Raw genomic sequence first — 17,640 nt, forward strand, 5'->3', positions numbered from 1 at the left:
ATATCATCAGTTCAAATTAACACATTTTTTAAACAGAGGCAGTGATCCCATCCACTCCTACTGAGGAGACAGGAAGTGGTGTGCTATCAGCAGTTCTGGAAAAGTCATGCTATGGTATCATTATTGTATCTAATGGCATATAAATCACAGTATGGCTTTTATTGCTGGCGCTTAATGCTTACCGGATCGTTCCACTGAATAAAATAGGATCTTGGAGAATGATTGACAGCCTGGATCTCAACGTCTGTAAAGGGAGCTTAGCAATATCTATACCATCAATGATAATCCTTCCTATTCAAAAGAAAATGGACAGTCTGCTAGCCTCTTTATTGTGACACACCACTGCTGCAAAGACATGGCTCACTTTCAGCTTGCAATACAGTACAGTAGGAACAGACCTTGAATTGCATATCCCCTTATTCACTAATGAAAAAAGTTTTGGTTAAGCAGCAAGCAGAACCATCCTGAGACTAAGCCTTAGATGGAAAAAATGCAAAGTGTATCTGTAATACTTTATAAATAATTAGACACACTACTTATCTTCCTCACTATTATAAACATCTATTAAGCAACAAGATAAAGATTACTACAATCAGGGACTAGTTAGCAGGGAAAACAAGCGTTTCAGAAAGTCAAATTGCTATTGAGCACTTGGAAATTTTGTCTCGCAAGTACCACTGTCTGGCTCTGCATAAGCATCCTGTGGGCAACATGGCTGGAAACTGAGGCTAAAATTTTTTGAGATGCAGAGGAAGATACTCCATGATATGGCACACGTAGCAGGAAATATGGCAGGAAATTCCAGGGCAGCAGGCCAAACTGCAGTCCCCACTTCCTGAGTTTTGTGGGCCAAGTGGGTCCTATCCATGCCTTATGTGAGTATCTTTCACTGCACTTTTTAACACCTTCCCCTTTCATGGTTTGCTTCTACTGCTATGATTTAACAGCACAAGAACTTCTGTTAAGTAGAATTTATATTGATCCAGCATATCAATGGCACAGCTGTTAGGTGACAGATGATAGCATGTTTATACAAGGTTTATAAACTGCACTTCAAAGCTGCTGCTAAGGACTACCAAAGCACATTCTAAGAGCTAAGCTTGACCAACACAAAAAAGCATTAACCTTACCTTCAAAAGTGTCAACCATTCTGAAAAAGGCAAGAGAGAAGGAGGATTTTCCACTGCCTGTTCGGCCGCAGATCCCAATCTGTGACACAGAAAGCAGATGAACATCAAGTGAACATAAATGGATAATGTTTGTATTTAACACTTAAGGTGAATGGGTAGAGGAACTCAACTGGCCATAACAGAGTCCCTAAGTTCACTCTGTCTTCAGGGGTCTGAGCAATGTAGAGAGAAATCAAGGTCAGTCCTATATATACAGGAACAACAAGAGAATGACATAGAGGAGTGGAAGGAGGTCTAACCAGTGCTGCAGGCAAAACTTAAGATCCAGAGGTGGCCCAGTTTGCCTAGGACAGACACAGACATATAGGAATAAAAAGAAAAACAAAAAAGACAAGCAGAAGTGATGGGAATGAAGGCAACTGAGCCACATGGGAATGACGGAAAATACGTTTAACCCAGTGAAGGGCCACTCACTTCTTTTGGCTCTGTGTGCTGGCAGCAGGGCACTGGGATATAGTGAAATAGTGAGAAATAGTGTGTAATTTTAATGTCTCACTCTAACATGTGCCTGAACACAACAAACTAAGAAACCCACAGGCTCCTAAATCCAGTGCATTACACTTTTAGAGTAAAAATTCTACAAATCAAAATGCACTGCAGTATGTTTTTTCAACTGTGTGATTTCTATGATGTGCTAGTCTAAAGAGCTTCTCAGAATCCTTGCAGTTCTTTACCTTTTGTCCTGGAGAGATGTGGGCATTGACATGTTTTAGCACTGGCTTTAAGTTGCTATCATATCGGACACTGAGGTTCTGGATTTGGATTTCGCCTCTGTCTGGCCAGTTCTGAGGAATCTGTGAGGAAGCTGTACCAGGAGAATAGGAAAAAAATACATTAACCCTCTCATAATAAATTAATTTGGTCATTAAGTGGTTTATTATATTTTTCATGTTAATACACTGCAAAGTCATTAAAGTTTCAGCAAGCTCTTTCTGCATGCTGCACAAAACTGCACTTACAAAGGAGCCCTTCGTAATTTTCAGCTTCTGTTTTGAGAAGGCCATTGATTCTTTTCACTGCACCCAGCTGGATCTCCATGTCAGCCAGGTTACGAACCATCCAATTCAGGTAGTTAGACACCTGATGTAAAGCAAATACACTACTAAATTCCAGATTTTTAGTAATTTGCAACCTTTGACCAGCATGCAGCTTATATTCTTTCGCAGTTACACTCGTCCAGCTTTAACGAGCTGAAGTTGTGAGTGAGCTGTACAATACACATCAACAGAGTGATAGCAATGCTTAAAGCTTGAATTTCCTAACTGCAGTGAACAGATACTTTGGTACTCTGTAGATCTGATATACACCAACAGGAAAAAGGAAAGGGAGCAATAAAGGCAGGCCAAAAGACATCTTGGTAACAAGGTTTGACAGTCTAGAATGATGTAGTGGGGCATAATTACAACTGATGCACTGGAAAAAAATACTCTTAATAATGGAAGACAAGATTAAAAAATATGATGCAACTTGGCATGTTTTGTCGACATATTTGAACTAACACTTCAATGAGTATTTTATCTAAAATCTGAAGAAATCACACACTCAAATATATCAACCACTGAATGTGAACTGAAGTTAACACATGGTTTCAGTGATGTTACAGAGTACCCACTATAGATGTACAGACGCCTTCAATCTTCCTGTTCATCTCTGTGCCCTGAAGAATTACAAAGAAATGGGAACAAAAAGGGTCCTGAGATTCTTACCATAAGAGCATATGTTAGTCCCAAGCCTACAAGTCCTGAAGAGAGGTTACTATACAAGCAACTGGTAATAGAAGTGACAGCTGCTATGAGTACCACACATGCTCCAATGTACTCCTGAAAGAATACGAATAAGCTTCATCATTACAAGGCTACAGATGACTAAAGCATCCTCATAACTTTGCATACCAAACAACAAATTCTTTCCACAGTTTGAAATGCAGGCATAAAACACCAACATAACTTCACACAGAACCTGCCTAGGGTTGTGCTGTTTGGAGATGCTGTTGCACACAGGAAGAGTTGTGCCAATACTGCTAATCTTCTGGAGAAGCCAACACAACTATCTTTGCCTGTAGTAGAGGTAGCTGAAACTATGCAGGTGCTGTACGTAGGGTAGGAGGGGAGTGCTCATAGGACCCACTCTGGCTGACAACTGCTTGGAGGCACTGGTTGCTCCTGGGTGGCTACCATCATATTTGTTCACACAAGCTGTCCTTGCACAGCATGTATCTATTAGTTGGACTGTGTCCGCACATAATGGGCTTTTGCTACTTTAAATCATTAGCGATTTGCCTTCCCACAGACAATCTTTGTATAAAATTATGTAACAGACTGGAAAACAAATGGCATAGGAGGGAAATTGTCACTTGTCTTATGTTTGTATTACTGAGTGATCTTGGCATAGATCAGAATTAGGAACGTATGGTGGTCTCTAGGACTCCACGTGTAAAAAGGTAATAACATAAGATGCCTGAATGTAAGTAGCAAAAAGCACCGGCTAAAATGGAATCCATAATGGAGAGCGTGAGGAGAGCTAACATACATTTAGTGCGTAGAAAAGGAGCCCATGCTACCACAGCAGCAATACTACACCTGGGTCAAAGAAAGTCTGATACAAATATCACCATGCCCAAGACACCATTCCTCAATTTGCTTTTCAAGGAATTATTTTAATAAATAGTTCTCATGCCAGTCCACTTAGTGAGCACACTAAGGAAACAGGCACCTGAATACTTTTGGCATTCTTCAGATGACCCAAAACAGACATATACCTGTCAATGCTTAACAAGAGAGCTTCCAAGATGTTGAAATGTTCCTGGGGAACCCACAAGGCAAAGGCCTGCTAACACTAACACAGTCCCAATAAACGCAGCCTGGCTGGTGACACAGCTCAACCAGCTCTGATCACTGTTCACACACAGAGGAGTCAATGTGACCTATGAATACTGTTCTTGGAGAAACAGCTGCAGGCCATGACGAAAATTCATACTCTGTTCAGTTTGTCCAGGGTGGGCTGGACACATGTTCAATTACAGATACAGAGATATAGATGTAAAGGGTAAAGGTAGAGTTTCAAAATCCAGAGGAGGCTGGGTAGCTGTTGGATGCCTCATCAGATTGACTGAAGTCAAAGAAATTCATTGTGTATATATGAAATGAATGTACTTGCCATGCGGACTTCCAGCCAGCGATTGGCAGCCGTAAGGAAAAGGGAAGCAATATTGTTGGAATCTGTGTATTCAAGAAGCTTTTGTCGAAATTTGGCTTCGTACCTAGGAAAAGAAGCAGAAACGGCAGAATGAAGTTCCTCTTCTCAATCTTCTAAGCTCAAGTTTTAAACTTTGTATCACTGCAGTGCCTAGAAATGTAACAATTTATAGAGCATCGATTGAAAGTACCTCCATTCATGATAATGCCAAACTTGCTCAAAGGTGTTTGTCCTAACCACTAAACAACAGGGATACTTTGGAAAACAGAAATCCAAGCACATGGTGCAACAATAAGTAACAGACTGGAAAAAGTGTCATTCCCTCCCAAATGAATTAGCCACAGAATACAAAATAAGATTAATGGCAAGCAGGTCTGTTTACAGTTTATTACAGATGATCTGCACCCACTCATCAGAACAGCTGCATCAGTGAATTAATTCTGCCTTGAATTCAGCAGATAAGGAAGATGATTCCCTGCTACCTTTTATCTAGACCAGGGGCTTGGAAAGCATGCAAGTCACCACAGGCATATTTATTTGCATAGGTGGGATGTTAATAACAAAACGTATCAATAATGTCTAATAAGAAGTAGTTTGGCTCAGAAATTTTTTCCAGGGTAGCAACGGAAGCTTGAAGGCCTGAAGTTCTAGTTTAAGCACCCAAAGCTTGCCCTTTTCTCCCCTTTATTACATTAGCAAGCTTAACAAACTTGGCCCTATTTATAGCCTTAGCTACTATGGCTGCAACAAGCACCACTTATTTATAAAACTCAGCCCTCCTTATACTGATATGAAAGAAAGAGAGGACAGTGTTTTAACTATGAAGTACATAGCTTTGAGAAGCTTTCAGATTTGTTCACTGTAGAGTGAATCCTTCTTCTGAGTACAGTTACAACTTCACATAGATCCTGTATGATTTTAGGGGAAGAAGTAAGTGCCACGTTGTGGAAGTAGTTTGAAAGACATGACTGCTGCAAGCAACAGAGAACGGCCTGTGCTAGCTCCAAGCGTGTTGGTGTTTGTGTCGCCTGAAGTGGTTGTTCCTGAAAGTCAGCATATCAGAATTTCTCTTCAGAAGAGTCTCCAGATGAGCAGGCCTCTCAGAATACAGACCAATCTTTGGAGAAGCCTTCACATACACATTTTATTGATTATTGAGAACCAATACTATCTGAGGTGCCGGACAGCAAACTACAAATCAATCCAGGGCATTTGCTGGTTTATTTATATCTGCTGCAGTAGCTGTCTTTCTGATCTCCCTCTGCATTTTTTTGCACATTTCTTTCCTTATGCATTCTGAGTAAGTGCAGGATAGAGAGTTACCAAAGGAAGGGATACTCCAGAAATAACTAGCACCTCCTAACTTAATGACTGGATTCCTGAATTAGTGTTATTTTTAGGGATACTCAAGCTAGCGAGTCTGAACTCCACTGCTACTAATATGTTAGGCAGCTGAAAAGCTACATAGTCCTAAAAATAGCAGGTTACCAGCTGATGTGGGAGGCTGATGGAATACAGAACTTACTGAGCACACATAGCTCTTTGGGTCAGACACAGAGCAATGACTGCAAAATTTTAGAATTTTTCTTTACAGTGGTGTTCATTTCAAGGGGACAGGAAGATCCAAAAGAGAACGCTCCAAAAAGCTGAAAATATTAGCTACATGTCATTGAATATTATTTATTGTATCAATACTTGCCATGATATACAACTGCAGATCCTTTTGATGAAGTAGAAGGAATATGTTGATAAATGTAAAAGCAACAATTAAAAGAGAAATTGAATTTCCTTAAAACTGAACACAGACATAGCTACAAACTAGAGAATACTGTTGGCACTTAAATATTCAATAGCAGTAATTATTAATGGAAAATATTATGCTGTTCTCCCACTCTTCAGGAAGTTCTCTTCAGTCAAAAAAAAGAAAACTTAAACCTCTCAAACTGTTTTTACTGAGCTATTTATATCCTATACAGAATAGTTTAAGAAGAGTTAACTTTGCACATTACTTCTGTTAAAAAATATAAAGTATAGGTTAGGAGGAATAAATGCCATCATTACTGTAACAGTAATAATTAACTGACAAAACATGACAAAATCTAGATGAGATAGGTGTGGAAGCCAGTTGACCACATTGGAGTGACAAGAATAGCACTAGAGTAGGGAAAGCAGTGGTAAGCTCAGCAGTGCTTTTACTGGTACCTCTGGTGGTATTAGCGTGACTGCCATTTCTGTAGCAGAGACACACAGCCCAGGCGCAGTATTGGGTATTCCTGGGATACTCCTGTGAGCATATGTGGTTGAAAAAAATGGATCAAAACAGGTGATGAAAGACTTGGTCTCCAGCTTGTGCATTTCCAATATCTGTATCAACAACCACATTTTTTGATAGCAACCTGAAAAATCATTTTGGGTGCTATTGTAGCCTCTGAAGCCACTAGCATATGCCTGGTTTACCTTACCCGGACTTCGACTCATGCACAGATTGCTCTGGCATAACAAGTTAGTGTATATTAGTTACATGGAAACTTTCCAAACATAGTCTGCCACACTGCATGCTGCAGCAATTGCAAGCTAATTTAGCTTCTTAAATCACATTTTCCCACAAGTATTTTTCAGACTGTGTGCAAGCATATGGAGAGTCAGTGCAGCACAGATGACACGCATTAGCTTATCGTTCTACAGCAACTCCTTCACATGCAAAACTCCTACAGTTCTTCAGTGTTTTGGAGTTCCCCCTTACCAATGCTTTGGAGATTATGGATTTTCCAGGTGAACCAAATAACCATTACTTATTACTGCACAATTGCAGAACAGAATCAGAGATCAATATTCAAAAGTGAGGTAAGGTATGTTTCTTAAAAAACTGTACCTGAAGGCTCGGATGGTGGTAAGACCTTCAACGGTCTCTGAAAAGTGGGAGAGTAATGGTAGCTGAGTGCTGTCATCCAGCTGCTGCAGGTCCCTGGAGGGGGTGATGAAAAGAATTTTGTAAAAAACCAGTTTTGTTGTGCAGTTGTTTGGAATAAGCCTAGGAAATGAAAGGGAATATCATCACAATAATTATACATATATAATCAGACAGAGTGTGAGACAGGGAACTAAGAACCCAGAAGGATTATTCTTTTGAAATTTGAATACAAACAGTGCTGGAGTTCTCAGTGGGTCTTTTCTTTCACCACTTTCCCTTGATTCTCCTGTGTTCCTATTTCTCATGCTCAATTAAGTTTATTTATTTAAACACTAAATTTATATTCGGTATAAGACCAGAATAATGTGATACAGCAAATAAGAGTGTGAGCTGAGCAAAAGGCAAAAAGCAAATTCTTCTCTCTGCTCTTCATCCCCATATGATGCATGACTTCTCACTGAGCTCATACACTTGGTAAATGGGAGCCCACAGTCATCATTAGGTTGTGCTTCTCAGTTTCACACTTAGTCATCAAATAGCTGAAGCACATGTGGGGTGCAATTCTATTTAGTCTCAGTTCCTTCCAGCAGGAAGTCAATTGGTTGCAGACTCCCTCTTGATCCATGCATACATGAACGGATAAATGCAGCATTGCTGCAAATACTTCTTGAGCTCCATGGGGAGGGAAGCTGTGTGACGTAAGAGAAAAAATCACAGATGTGGCTAATTTTTTTCAACTTGTAAAAAACCTAACAGATGACCAGAACAAGAGATCCAAAACGGACATCAGTATCATTATGGTTATACTATATTCTCCAGCCTCTCCCTGGCTTTAGAGATTTCTTCCTCAGTTTCCCTTTTCTGTCACCACATTCTCTTGGACATGCCCATCATGCAGCCTTTAAAGAGGACAGAATTCAGTTGGGGGTTTTTTGTGTCCTGTGAACTCTAAGAAACTTTGATCAGGGACAAAGACCCTGCTCATGCTTCCCAGAAGTTCTGCTTGAAAAGCTACAGAGGAAAGCACTTGTAAAATGACACATTTTTACTACAGTGAATGTGGGTCACTTTCAGAGGGGCTTTGATAGGACCAAATTTAAACATGCAGTTCCCCAGCACTGTGATTCTGCAATGCAATCATGCACTGCAGACGCTTCTGCTGCCAGAATGATGCTGGTTTGTGCTCTTACCGTGATGCAACTCGGAAGTACTTCTGGATGAAGTAACACATGATTGCGAGGGGAACCAGGGCAATGAGAAACATCGGAGTGACGTACGAGATGACAGCAAGAGCAGATACACACAGCAATGTGGAGCGACTCAAGCACTCCAGGGTAGCTGGAATGTGCTGTATAAAGAATAAGCCCACACAATCTTTCATAACTTATCAAGTTCGAAACACTATTATTTTATTTTCTGTTCTCCCACTTACACAACAAATGTTAAAGATTTGAAGTACTAAATATACAGATCTGCTTTGGAGTTGGCTGCTGGGTTTTGGAAAAGTCTGAAGGTATTTCTGTGGGGATGCTTAGATGTTTGCACTGTGGACGACAATCCTCATGTCCAAGGATCACAGATAGCATGCAATAGTTGATTTTGGCATCTGAATTGATCCTATGAACTGGCATTGTACTCTGGGGTAAATACTGATAATTTGAATTTCAGTCATTTGTTTTGGGCAACAGCATTTACCTTTTTCTCATTTCATTTGCTCATGTGTTAATATGTTTACCCACTTTTAAAAAAAGAAGATTCTCTTAATTTGGGGATATCACTGTTGGTCTAATTTCACTTCCCCTTTCTGTATGGGGCATCTTAGTCAAATAAATGTAGTGGGTAGGGTTTTTTTTGTTTGTTGGTGGTTGGTTGGTTTTGGTGGTGTTTTGTTTTGTTTTTTTTTAACTGTGCATTTAAGACGTGGAATTAATTCCAAACCTAGAAAAACCACAATACAAATTGATACAGTAGTCAAATATATACATTATCAGTAAACTTCATCTAGAATATTCTGTGAATCTGTGTGGGAATCTGTGTAAAATCCACTCTTTCAGCTTGAGAAAGATACGATAACTTGGGAGGTTGATGATATTTATCGAGTACCTGGTCAATGGTATTGCAGTCAGCTGAAAATCTGTTTAATATACTTCCCAGAGGTGTTGTTTCAAAAAACCTGAAGTGAGACAAGGAACAAGAAAGATTACAATACTGATGCCAGAATGGGCTGACATCTCTTTTTCTCTCATCTTCCTTAAGCTAGGTACTCAGTCACAAACAGAAATAAATTGGCATCCACAGTAAACTCTCTCATTTTCCCCATAGCTATGACTTTCCAATAAAGTGGCCATCTTGCATCTTGAACATAAAGCAACAATTGCAAGTGTGGCCTCAGCTCCCTCTGCTGCCTAAGCTACATAAATCACATGATTACATTAAAAATAATAATTCAGCTTTGCAGCTTGAGGACCCTTCATTAAAACTGCAAACAAAGTGAAAGTTTGTGGGAATAGAAATGTATAACTAAGAAAGGTTGTTGGAATAATACAGCAAAAAAACTTTCCATTTGCATGTGCAAAATGCAAACTTCATTACTGCTCTGTAATTGTTACCTAAGTCATGTTGAACCTGGAGTCTCACAGAATGGTGGAGGTTGGAAGGGACCTCTGGAGATCATCTAGTCCAACTCCCCTGCTAAAACAGGTTCACCTAGATCAGGTTGATTGCATATGAACCCAGGTGGGTTTTGCAAGTCTCCACAGGAGACTCCACAATCTCTCTGGGCAGCTTAGTCCAGTGCTCTGGCATCCTCACACTTTTTCCTTAGATTTAAGTGAAACCTTCTATGTTGTGGTTTGTCCTTGTCACCCCTTGTCCTATCATGGGGCACCACCGAAAAGAGCTAAGGCCCATCCTCTTGACCTCTGCCCCTTTAGATATTCATATGCATTGATAAGATCCCCTCTCCATCTGCTCTTTCCCAGACTAAACAGCTCCATGTCTCTCAGCCTCCCCTCACAAGACAGATGCTCCAGTAACCTCATTGTCTTCATGGCCCTCTGTTGGTCTCTCTCCAGCAGTTCCTAGTCTCTCAACATGGGGACCCAGAACTGGATATAATCTCTTGGTGTGGCTTCAGCAGGGCAGAGTAAAGGTTGAGGAGAACCTCCCTTGACCTGCTGGCCACACTTCTTAGTGCACCCCAGTAGGCAATGTATGGATAGCTTAAAATCAACAAGGCATTTTTCCTAATGTTCAGGAACACCTGCAGGTTTGAATCAAGCTACAGCTTTTCTTTTATGCATTAGAAAAAAAACCATATGCAGGACAACTTTACCAGTAATGTACATCCCAGTGTAATGATGCCACTGATGACATTTGTCTAAGGGCATTATCATACGCTGCCTGATAGCAAATCTTTACAGTGATTAAGATTATGATGCATGCTATGAAGGAACTCTACAACATATTGATCAATAATTGTGGTTTCTCCCTAATTAAAAACAGCAAAGAGAAATTAAACAGGCAAGAAAAGTAAATCTCTTATGTTGCAGTCATGTATTTGTCCAGTGTCCAGGAACTGAAGCAGCCTGGGTGGCATTTTCAGAAACTGCTCAGTGGTTTGACATCTGGTGACTTTCAATGACACATTAAAAACAATGTAATTCACAGTCATTTCTTAATGAAAGCTGTGCTTCGAAGACTGCTTTGGAGTAAGGAACACAAAATGACTACAACACTATTTGTATTAGAATCGGAGGAGTACCTCATTGGAGCCAAAATAATTTTATTTAGTAAAGAAGAATGTAGCTTCTTGGTGACTTTCAAGCCAGTCCATTCCACTGCTATTGATGTGACAAGACACAATACAATCCCAAGGCAGCAGAGAATGCTGAAAATTTTTGAATATGAAGAATGGTTGAAATCCTAAGAAACAAAGAAAGAATAACAAAAGTTATTCACTGCAAACATTTAAAATTTATTGTAAAAACATGAATGCAGAACTGAAAAAAAACCCCAACAAACACATAAAAGGAACAAATCCTTTCCCCTCCCTAAATTAAACTGCCAATGATTCTCAGCCATCTTAAACCACAATTTATTATCCTTTAGAGAGAAGAGTGGGTGAAATGAGATCAATCAGAAATTTAAAACAATTTAAAAATCTCTGGAAAGATACATTGGATAATTTCATTTGAAAGAAAAATCATCCTCAAAGCATTGATTATGGCTTTGTTTTTTAATAAAAATAAAATCATTGGTTCTACTTCAAACTATTAATTTAATGGTAAATCCTACAATCAATACAGCATCTTTTAGAGATGAAAGCATGACTCCAGTGAAATCATACATGCCCTTCCCAACATTTATGTGGATTATTTGTAGGCACTAAATCCTGATAAAGAAAACAATCCTATCTCTAAGAAAATCCCTCCACTACTGCTTTATACATACAGAGTACTCTGCTAAATAATGCTGTGGTCAGTTCCATGTGGAATTAATATAAAAATCAACTGAAAAAAAGTATGCCTCTCACAAAAAGAAAAACCAGCCTGTCTTTCCCATAAGTGACAAAAGCTGTAAGCCCTGCTTGCAGTGAGAATAGTACAGGAAAAAACAAAAATATGAACTGCAATATCAAAATCCCTTTGCAGACCAAGGATTAGGCATAATCAGCTAGATGATGAAAGTACAGCACATCTAGCAAAAGGAGATGAACAACACACTAAACAGTTAGTTTTATTGCACTGTTACCCCCAAATGCATTAACCTTCAATACTCTAGAGTTTCTCTTACTATAAATACAGTGCAGTGCATGCAAATCTTGACAGAGGTTTACCACCAGTTAAATCAGAAGAAGGTGAAGAAGTCTTGCATACCTCCTCACAGTGAGAGCAGTTTTTCAGCTCTTGCTCTGCTTTCCAAGAAATGGCTTCTGAGGTCCAGCATGCCAGGCAATAGTCAATGGCCACCATTACTGTGTGCTTCAGGAGCTGGGACAGCACCAGCAGCGGCAGAAGGAGGATTCCTGCTGCACTGAGGTACTTGCCACAGGCTCTCCAGGGCATCTTTGCTCTCTGATGCAGCACTGAAGACAGGTTGTCTTCATCATCACTTTCTGTTACTTCTTCTGCAACATGCGAGAAAAGCAAAGTACGGCCACGCTGACTTACTTGTACACACCTTCCACAGGGACTAGTGAGCAGCAGCTAAATCAAGTGTACCACACACAAAATGGCTTTGAGGTGAAACTAACTGCACATAGTCATGCACATAGTCACCTGTTAAATCGAGTAGTAATGCATGCTAAAAAGATGCAAAAAACCTTAGCACTTGGTGATTAATGTCTTCAATCATGTTTTTGCAATTTGAAAGTACTTGATTGATAAACACTGATTGCAGTTTTTACCTACAAAATCCATAAACAAGTGTGCTTGAAGCTCACCCAGGGTAAATTGTTTACTACTAGTCCTTTGCCATTATCAAATCATGTTCCATTATAAGGAAAAACCTCAAAGCTGGGAGGACGCTGACTGCTGACTGCTTGAAATCATTGTGGTCCAGAGATAAAACCAATGGAAATAGCACTCAACACACTGGAAAAATTATTAATTGCTTCTCTTGCCAGTTTGAACTATGTTAATCCATTCTAATAGGATTTAACTGTGAAGAGCAATGTAGTGGCGCTGGGTTCAAAGGGTGCCCTTTTACCTTCATCCTCTTCATCGTCTTTCAGCAGAGCTTCACGGGAATACATAGTCCTTCGGAGATTCGTTCTTTCCAAAACAGTTTTGCTTTCAATAATAGTCTCCTAAAAAAAGGACAGTTCACATGTTTTTTTAACTAAATAATTACTATAATGCTAGCAAAATTACTATATTAATGGCAAAATTTGTTTCCAGTCAGAATATCAGTAAAAAAAAGAAAAAAAGGTAAAAAAAAAAAAGTGTGAACTTACAGGAGATAGTCATAAGTGTTTGATTTACTACCTGTGTGTGTAACCAATGGATGTAAATTAGATATCTGACATTAATTTCATGCTGCTGATCCCAACCCTCTTGGAGTCTTAGCTTGGACAGATAGCTTTGAATCAATAAGAACTAAGATCAATATCTCATCTTACTGTGTTACAAAATGTGTTGGCAATGAAGAGAGCTTGATATAGGCACATCTAAAAAGCTGAGAAAATGGAGGCATCTTTATAGAAGCAGCTGTCAGAATTGCACATTACCAATGCTTTCCCTGAAATAGCCCCATTCATAGACTTCAGACAAGAATATTTTGATAGAGTTTCCTATCAAAAATGGATCAGAGGCAACAGTATCAGGGAAATATGAAAGGTAGTATTAATGTAGTATTAAGTCAGAAATCACACACAGCTCTTCAATCCTTGCTACTGCTTCAACCTAAGGGAAAAAAAAAAAGTCAATTTTTGCAAATGTTAATTGCCCTGCCAATTAAAAACCTTCTCCAGCTCTTGGTCTTGTCGATTCATTAACGTCTTCCAGTGTTCAAAGAGCTCAGTCTCTGATTTCTGAATGTCCTTGAGTGTTCCTTCTCTCTGGATGTTGCCATCTTTCATCGCGATTATCTAAAAAGTTGGAAACACAAGTGGTGAGATAAATAGCCATGCATCTCTATTTTAAAGCTACATTGCTGAGCCTGGCCAGTATTTCCTCTTTTCTTAAATAAATCACATTTCTGAGAACAAATCTGTCTTCTAAAAAGACTGTGGATTTCTCTCTTGACTCTATCCCTTTTGCACAAGATGCTGCAAGTCCCAGAAACTTCCTGCACTTCAGGTTTTCAGAAAGGAAGGCTCTTTTAACTAAGAAGAAGGATGGGGTCCTTGTCATCAGACAGAAAACACATTACTCTTCCTAACTACAAGTCATTAGCAAGATAAGATATTAGAGTTCTCTTACCTACTAAAAGGAAAAGGCTTTTAGCACCACACTGTGCACAGCATGTTTTGCCCTCAGTCAGGCAATTAGATAGGAGCATGCTGGCTTCACTGGCTGTTTGGTATCATGGATCTGATAAGGGAAAGCTAGGGAATTTGAAACTCTAAACCTTTTAAAGACATAAACAGTGGACAGTTACAAAAAAAAAAAAATATATATATATGCAAGGCAGCCCAAAGGGTGTGGTTCCCAGTTTATATCAGTGTAACTGCATTTTACACCCAATGGAACGACCTTCACTTCATATCTGATGAGGAGAACTGGAAAACGAGGCACGTGGATTGTGAACTCACGTGACACCATTAAAAAATACTTAATGAAGTACTTATTTTTCTTTCTCCCTGGAAACTCAGAAATTTCCATGGGCAGGAGATGGAGGGGGTGGAGAAATAATCTGTTCCACTTATTGCTAAGAATTGACACCAGAGGAAAGGGAAGAATAAAGCAAGCAAGAATCTGCTTGTGGTCAATTTAATTAGGAAACCTGTAATTGGGCTGGACCTTGAATTCTTCTGAGAGTTTAGCTATAAAGAATTGGGAAGAACATCACCTATCCTTCAAGTCAAATTTTTATTTAAAGTTCCTTAAGAAAATAAAAATCCCTGCTGCACTTCATTGTGTAAGACTTGGTAAGGCTTAATAATTCCTGTGCTTTGGAAACCCTCCTGAACTATTTCTTGGTATTTTTAAATTATAAATCTAATTAATGTAAGTTCTTCATGTCCTGCAGGTGTATTTCAGAAAGCATTACTGACACTCAGTTAGAAGATAACAGGAATAAAATAATTCTCATAGACTATCTCATAAAACATGAATGCCTACAAATGGGTCTGTTATTCAAAAAGCAAACGATAAAAGTTTACACTGATTCAAGGCTGTGCATATTAAAAATTGCAAATATAAAACAATTGGAAATGAGGAAGTTAAGATGAACTCTCCAGCACAGGGAGGGGAAAAAGGCAGAAAATTCCTGTATCCTGAGAGGCACTAACTGGAAAACCAGAACTGTGTTGAAAAGAGCAATAATTCTTAAACTCCCAGCAGACACCATAAAGGATAAATGCTGCCCACAACAACATGATCAGAACAAGATTAATGTCTGTCTGCAACTTTATAGGAGGGCAATATGAAGAAGAGTAAGCAGCTGACATATGATTGTTTCTTGAGAGGGAGTAACTGATGATACATAGTCTGTGCAAGCTGCAAATGAGAGGAGTCCTGCTAGGAGGCATAACTGCAGTCATCAATCCTCAAGTACAAGTTATCCTGTAGCTGGATAACTGCAGGAGAACTAAGTGCAAGGCCAGTACGAATCAATGAACTAAAACAAACCAAAACATGCCAAAAAACCCAAACCAACAAAAAATCGAAACCCCCAAATCTCCGTATCCTACTTGATTTGCTTCATCTTTGACACTTGCAACTGCAAACTGTTACAGACAGCATACCTTCAATTTTCTGTAAACTACAAGATATAACAAAGAAATCTAACCAAACAACCGAATACTCCACATTTCTTAGTATTTTGCCAATTTACAAAGGGTTAAGCTGTTGTTGATACATTATGTACTAACCACAAGGAAATACCATTCTTAATATTCCCATTCACCTCAACATCCATAAGCAACTTTTTTTTGTGGCAGCACAGACAACAGTAACATCCCAGTAGAGGCAAATATGTTATTCAAACATTTCACTGGATTTTGAGATCAAAAAAGTGAGTAAAATTTCCCCATATAAAGTTTCTGGGTACTCCACATATTTTAAATGCAGTCTGCTTTCAGCTCTAGGAAAATCCAGCTGATTTACATGTTCTGGGATGGGAATCCCACAATCAGGGCACCTAAAACTCACTAGCTAATTTTCAAAATATCTTTGTTATGTTTCTCCTCACTAAAAATACCACTTGGTTGGATGGGTGAAGCAAAAGCCTTGTGTGTGCCACCTGAAAAACTGGGGAGAGCTTTCTTACCCAGTCAGCATGGGGCAAGTACTGCAGCTTGTGAGTTACTAGCACAATGGTCCGCTTGTCTTCCCGTAGCATTTTCAGGATCCCTTCTTGCATGAGATGGTCACTTAAGTGGATATCCAGTGCAGAAAATGGATCATCCTGCCACAAGGAAAAGAGGTCAGATTGGAGCCAGCACTTACAGGATTCAAGCAAATAGAGTTCAATACTAGTAAAACCAGTTCGGTAATTACAAACAAGCAAAAGAGACCATCAGAAGATCAAATTTGTTCTGAGGAATGGTTTTCATAAATACCCCAACAAACCTCAAACTGTCTTTCTGCAGTGAGTACTCAGACATAGGGCAATGTCAGCTGTGTGTAAATGCTGATTTGATAAGGGTTCTGGGAGCTGCTGCTCTCCCCAGATGTGTTTCACAGCCTGCATAACTGCAGCACATCATGGCTGTCAGACTCAAGACAGCAATGTAAGCCTGTGGCATATGTTATGTAACTGCTCCAGGAACGGTGACACAGAGCACTGTTTTATTTCCCTTGTACAGAATTGCATTCTGGTTTAGGGTGTGTTGGTTTTTTGTTTTGTTTTTTAAATCCATAAATCAAAGCTCCAACAGTGAAACACAAAAGGAGAAATACTGATTAATTTGATGACTCTGCTTAGATGCTTCATGTACAACGAGGATTAATTTACTGAATCAATGAATTATATGCAATCGATTTAGGCATAAACTAATTTGTACCATCTTTTGGAGGACGTGTTTACCTAATCCTATTTATGTGGAATAACACATCTATTATTTTTGCTTGCACTAGTCATACTGGTAGTATGATTTACTTGGCATATTATTTCATATTATTCTGTTTTACTAAACCCAGGATGTCCTAGAAATAGTTTTGTTTTCTTCAGAAGTGTGCTGATAAAGTAGGGCTGAATTTGAATCAGGTCTGCTCACTGAGTGACATCATTGCCACCAGTTAGATATGATGAGGTGTAAGAAAACAGGTGAATGCTCTAGAAAATACCCTTCAAATTTTATTCCTTTTGGTTTTGCAACTATTTCTATTGTGTGTTACTTTAGTATTGCTTCTTTAATGCACATGCAAAATCAAAAATATCTGCCATCAGCAAGAAGATATACCACCACTGAAACTCTAATCAAGCAGAGCATCATAGCAGAACACTTGAAAAGTGCTTTTGAAACACAGCAACTTCTGACTGCAATATAGAATTTATTCTTAAGTTGTGTGTGCCCTTTGCTCACTGAGCAAAGCTGTGTGTTTGGTGTCAGCTTCACTGCTGCATTCTTCTGACCTGGCACAGACCTAACATCATCCTGAGCTTCGAGTCTGCGCACAGCCACCTCGTATGCAATGGTGCAGCTCTATGAGCTGTAAATGCCAGCTGAGAGAACAG

General features: G+C 39.3%; 1 protein-coding gene across 1 annotated transcript in view; it reads right to left on the reverse strand.

The window, feature by feature from the left end:
- Positions 1 to 17,640, reverse strand: part of ABCC8 (ATP binding cassette subfamily C member 8) — a 68,570-nt gene that overhangs the window by 6,201 nt on the left and 44,729 nt on the right. Inside the window, exons 22-35 of the mRNA XM_054171874.1 lie at positions 16,231 to 16,368; positions 13,760 to 13,885; positions 13,006 to 13,105; positions 12,174 to 12,424; positions 11,060 to 11,220; positions 9,400 to 9,469; positions 8,487 to 8,644; positions 7,258 to 7,350; positions 4,347 to 4,449; positions 2,897 to 3,010; positions 2,150 to 2,270; positions 1,865 to 1,995; positions 1,131 to 1,209; positions 183 to 291 (exon numbers count right to left, since the gene is read on the reverse strand). Of these exons, the coding sequence (XP_054027849.1) occupies positions 183 to 291; positions 1,131 to 1,209; positions 1,865 to 1,995; positions 2,150 to 2,270; positions 2,897 to 3,010; positions 4,347 to 4,449; positions 7,258 to 7,350; positions 8,487 to 8,644; positions 9,400 to 9,469; positions 11,060 to 11,220; positions 12,174 to 12,424; positions 13,006 to 13,105; positions 13,760 to 13,885; positions 16,231 to 16,368 (1,754 nt within the window). The remainder of the gene's footprint in view (positions 1 to 182; positions 292 to 1,130; positions 1,210 to 1,864; positions 1,996 to 2,149; positions 2,271 to 2,896; positions 3,011 to 4,346; positions 4,450 to 7,257; positions 7,351 to 8,486; positions 8,645 to 9,399; positions 9,470 to 11,059; positions 11,221 to 12,173; positions 12,425 to 13,005; positions 13,106 to 13,759; positions 13,886 to 16,230; positions 16,369 to 17,640) is intronic.

This window comes from Dryobates pubescens, chromosome 22 (genome assembly GCF_014839835.1).
Source record: "Dryobates pubescens isolate bDryPub1 chromosome 22, bDryPub1.pri, whole genome shotgun sequence".
NCBI classification, from domain to species: domain Eukaryota; kingdom Metazoa; phylum Chordata; class Aves; order Piciformes; family Picidae; genus Dryobates; species Dryobates pubescens.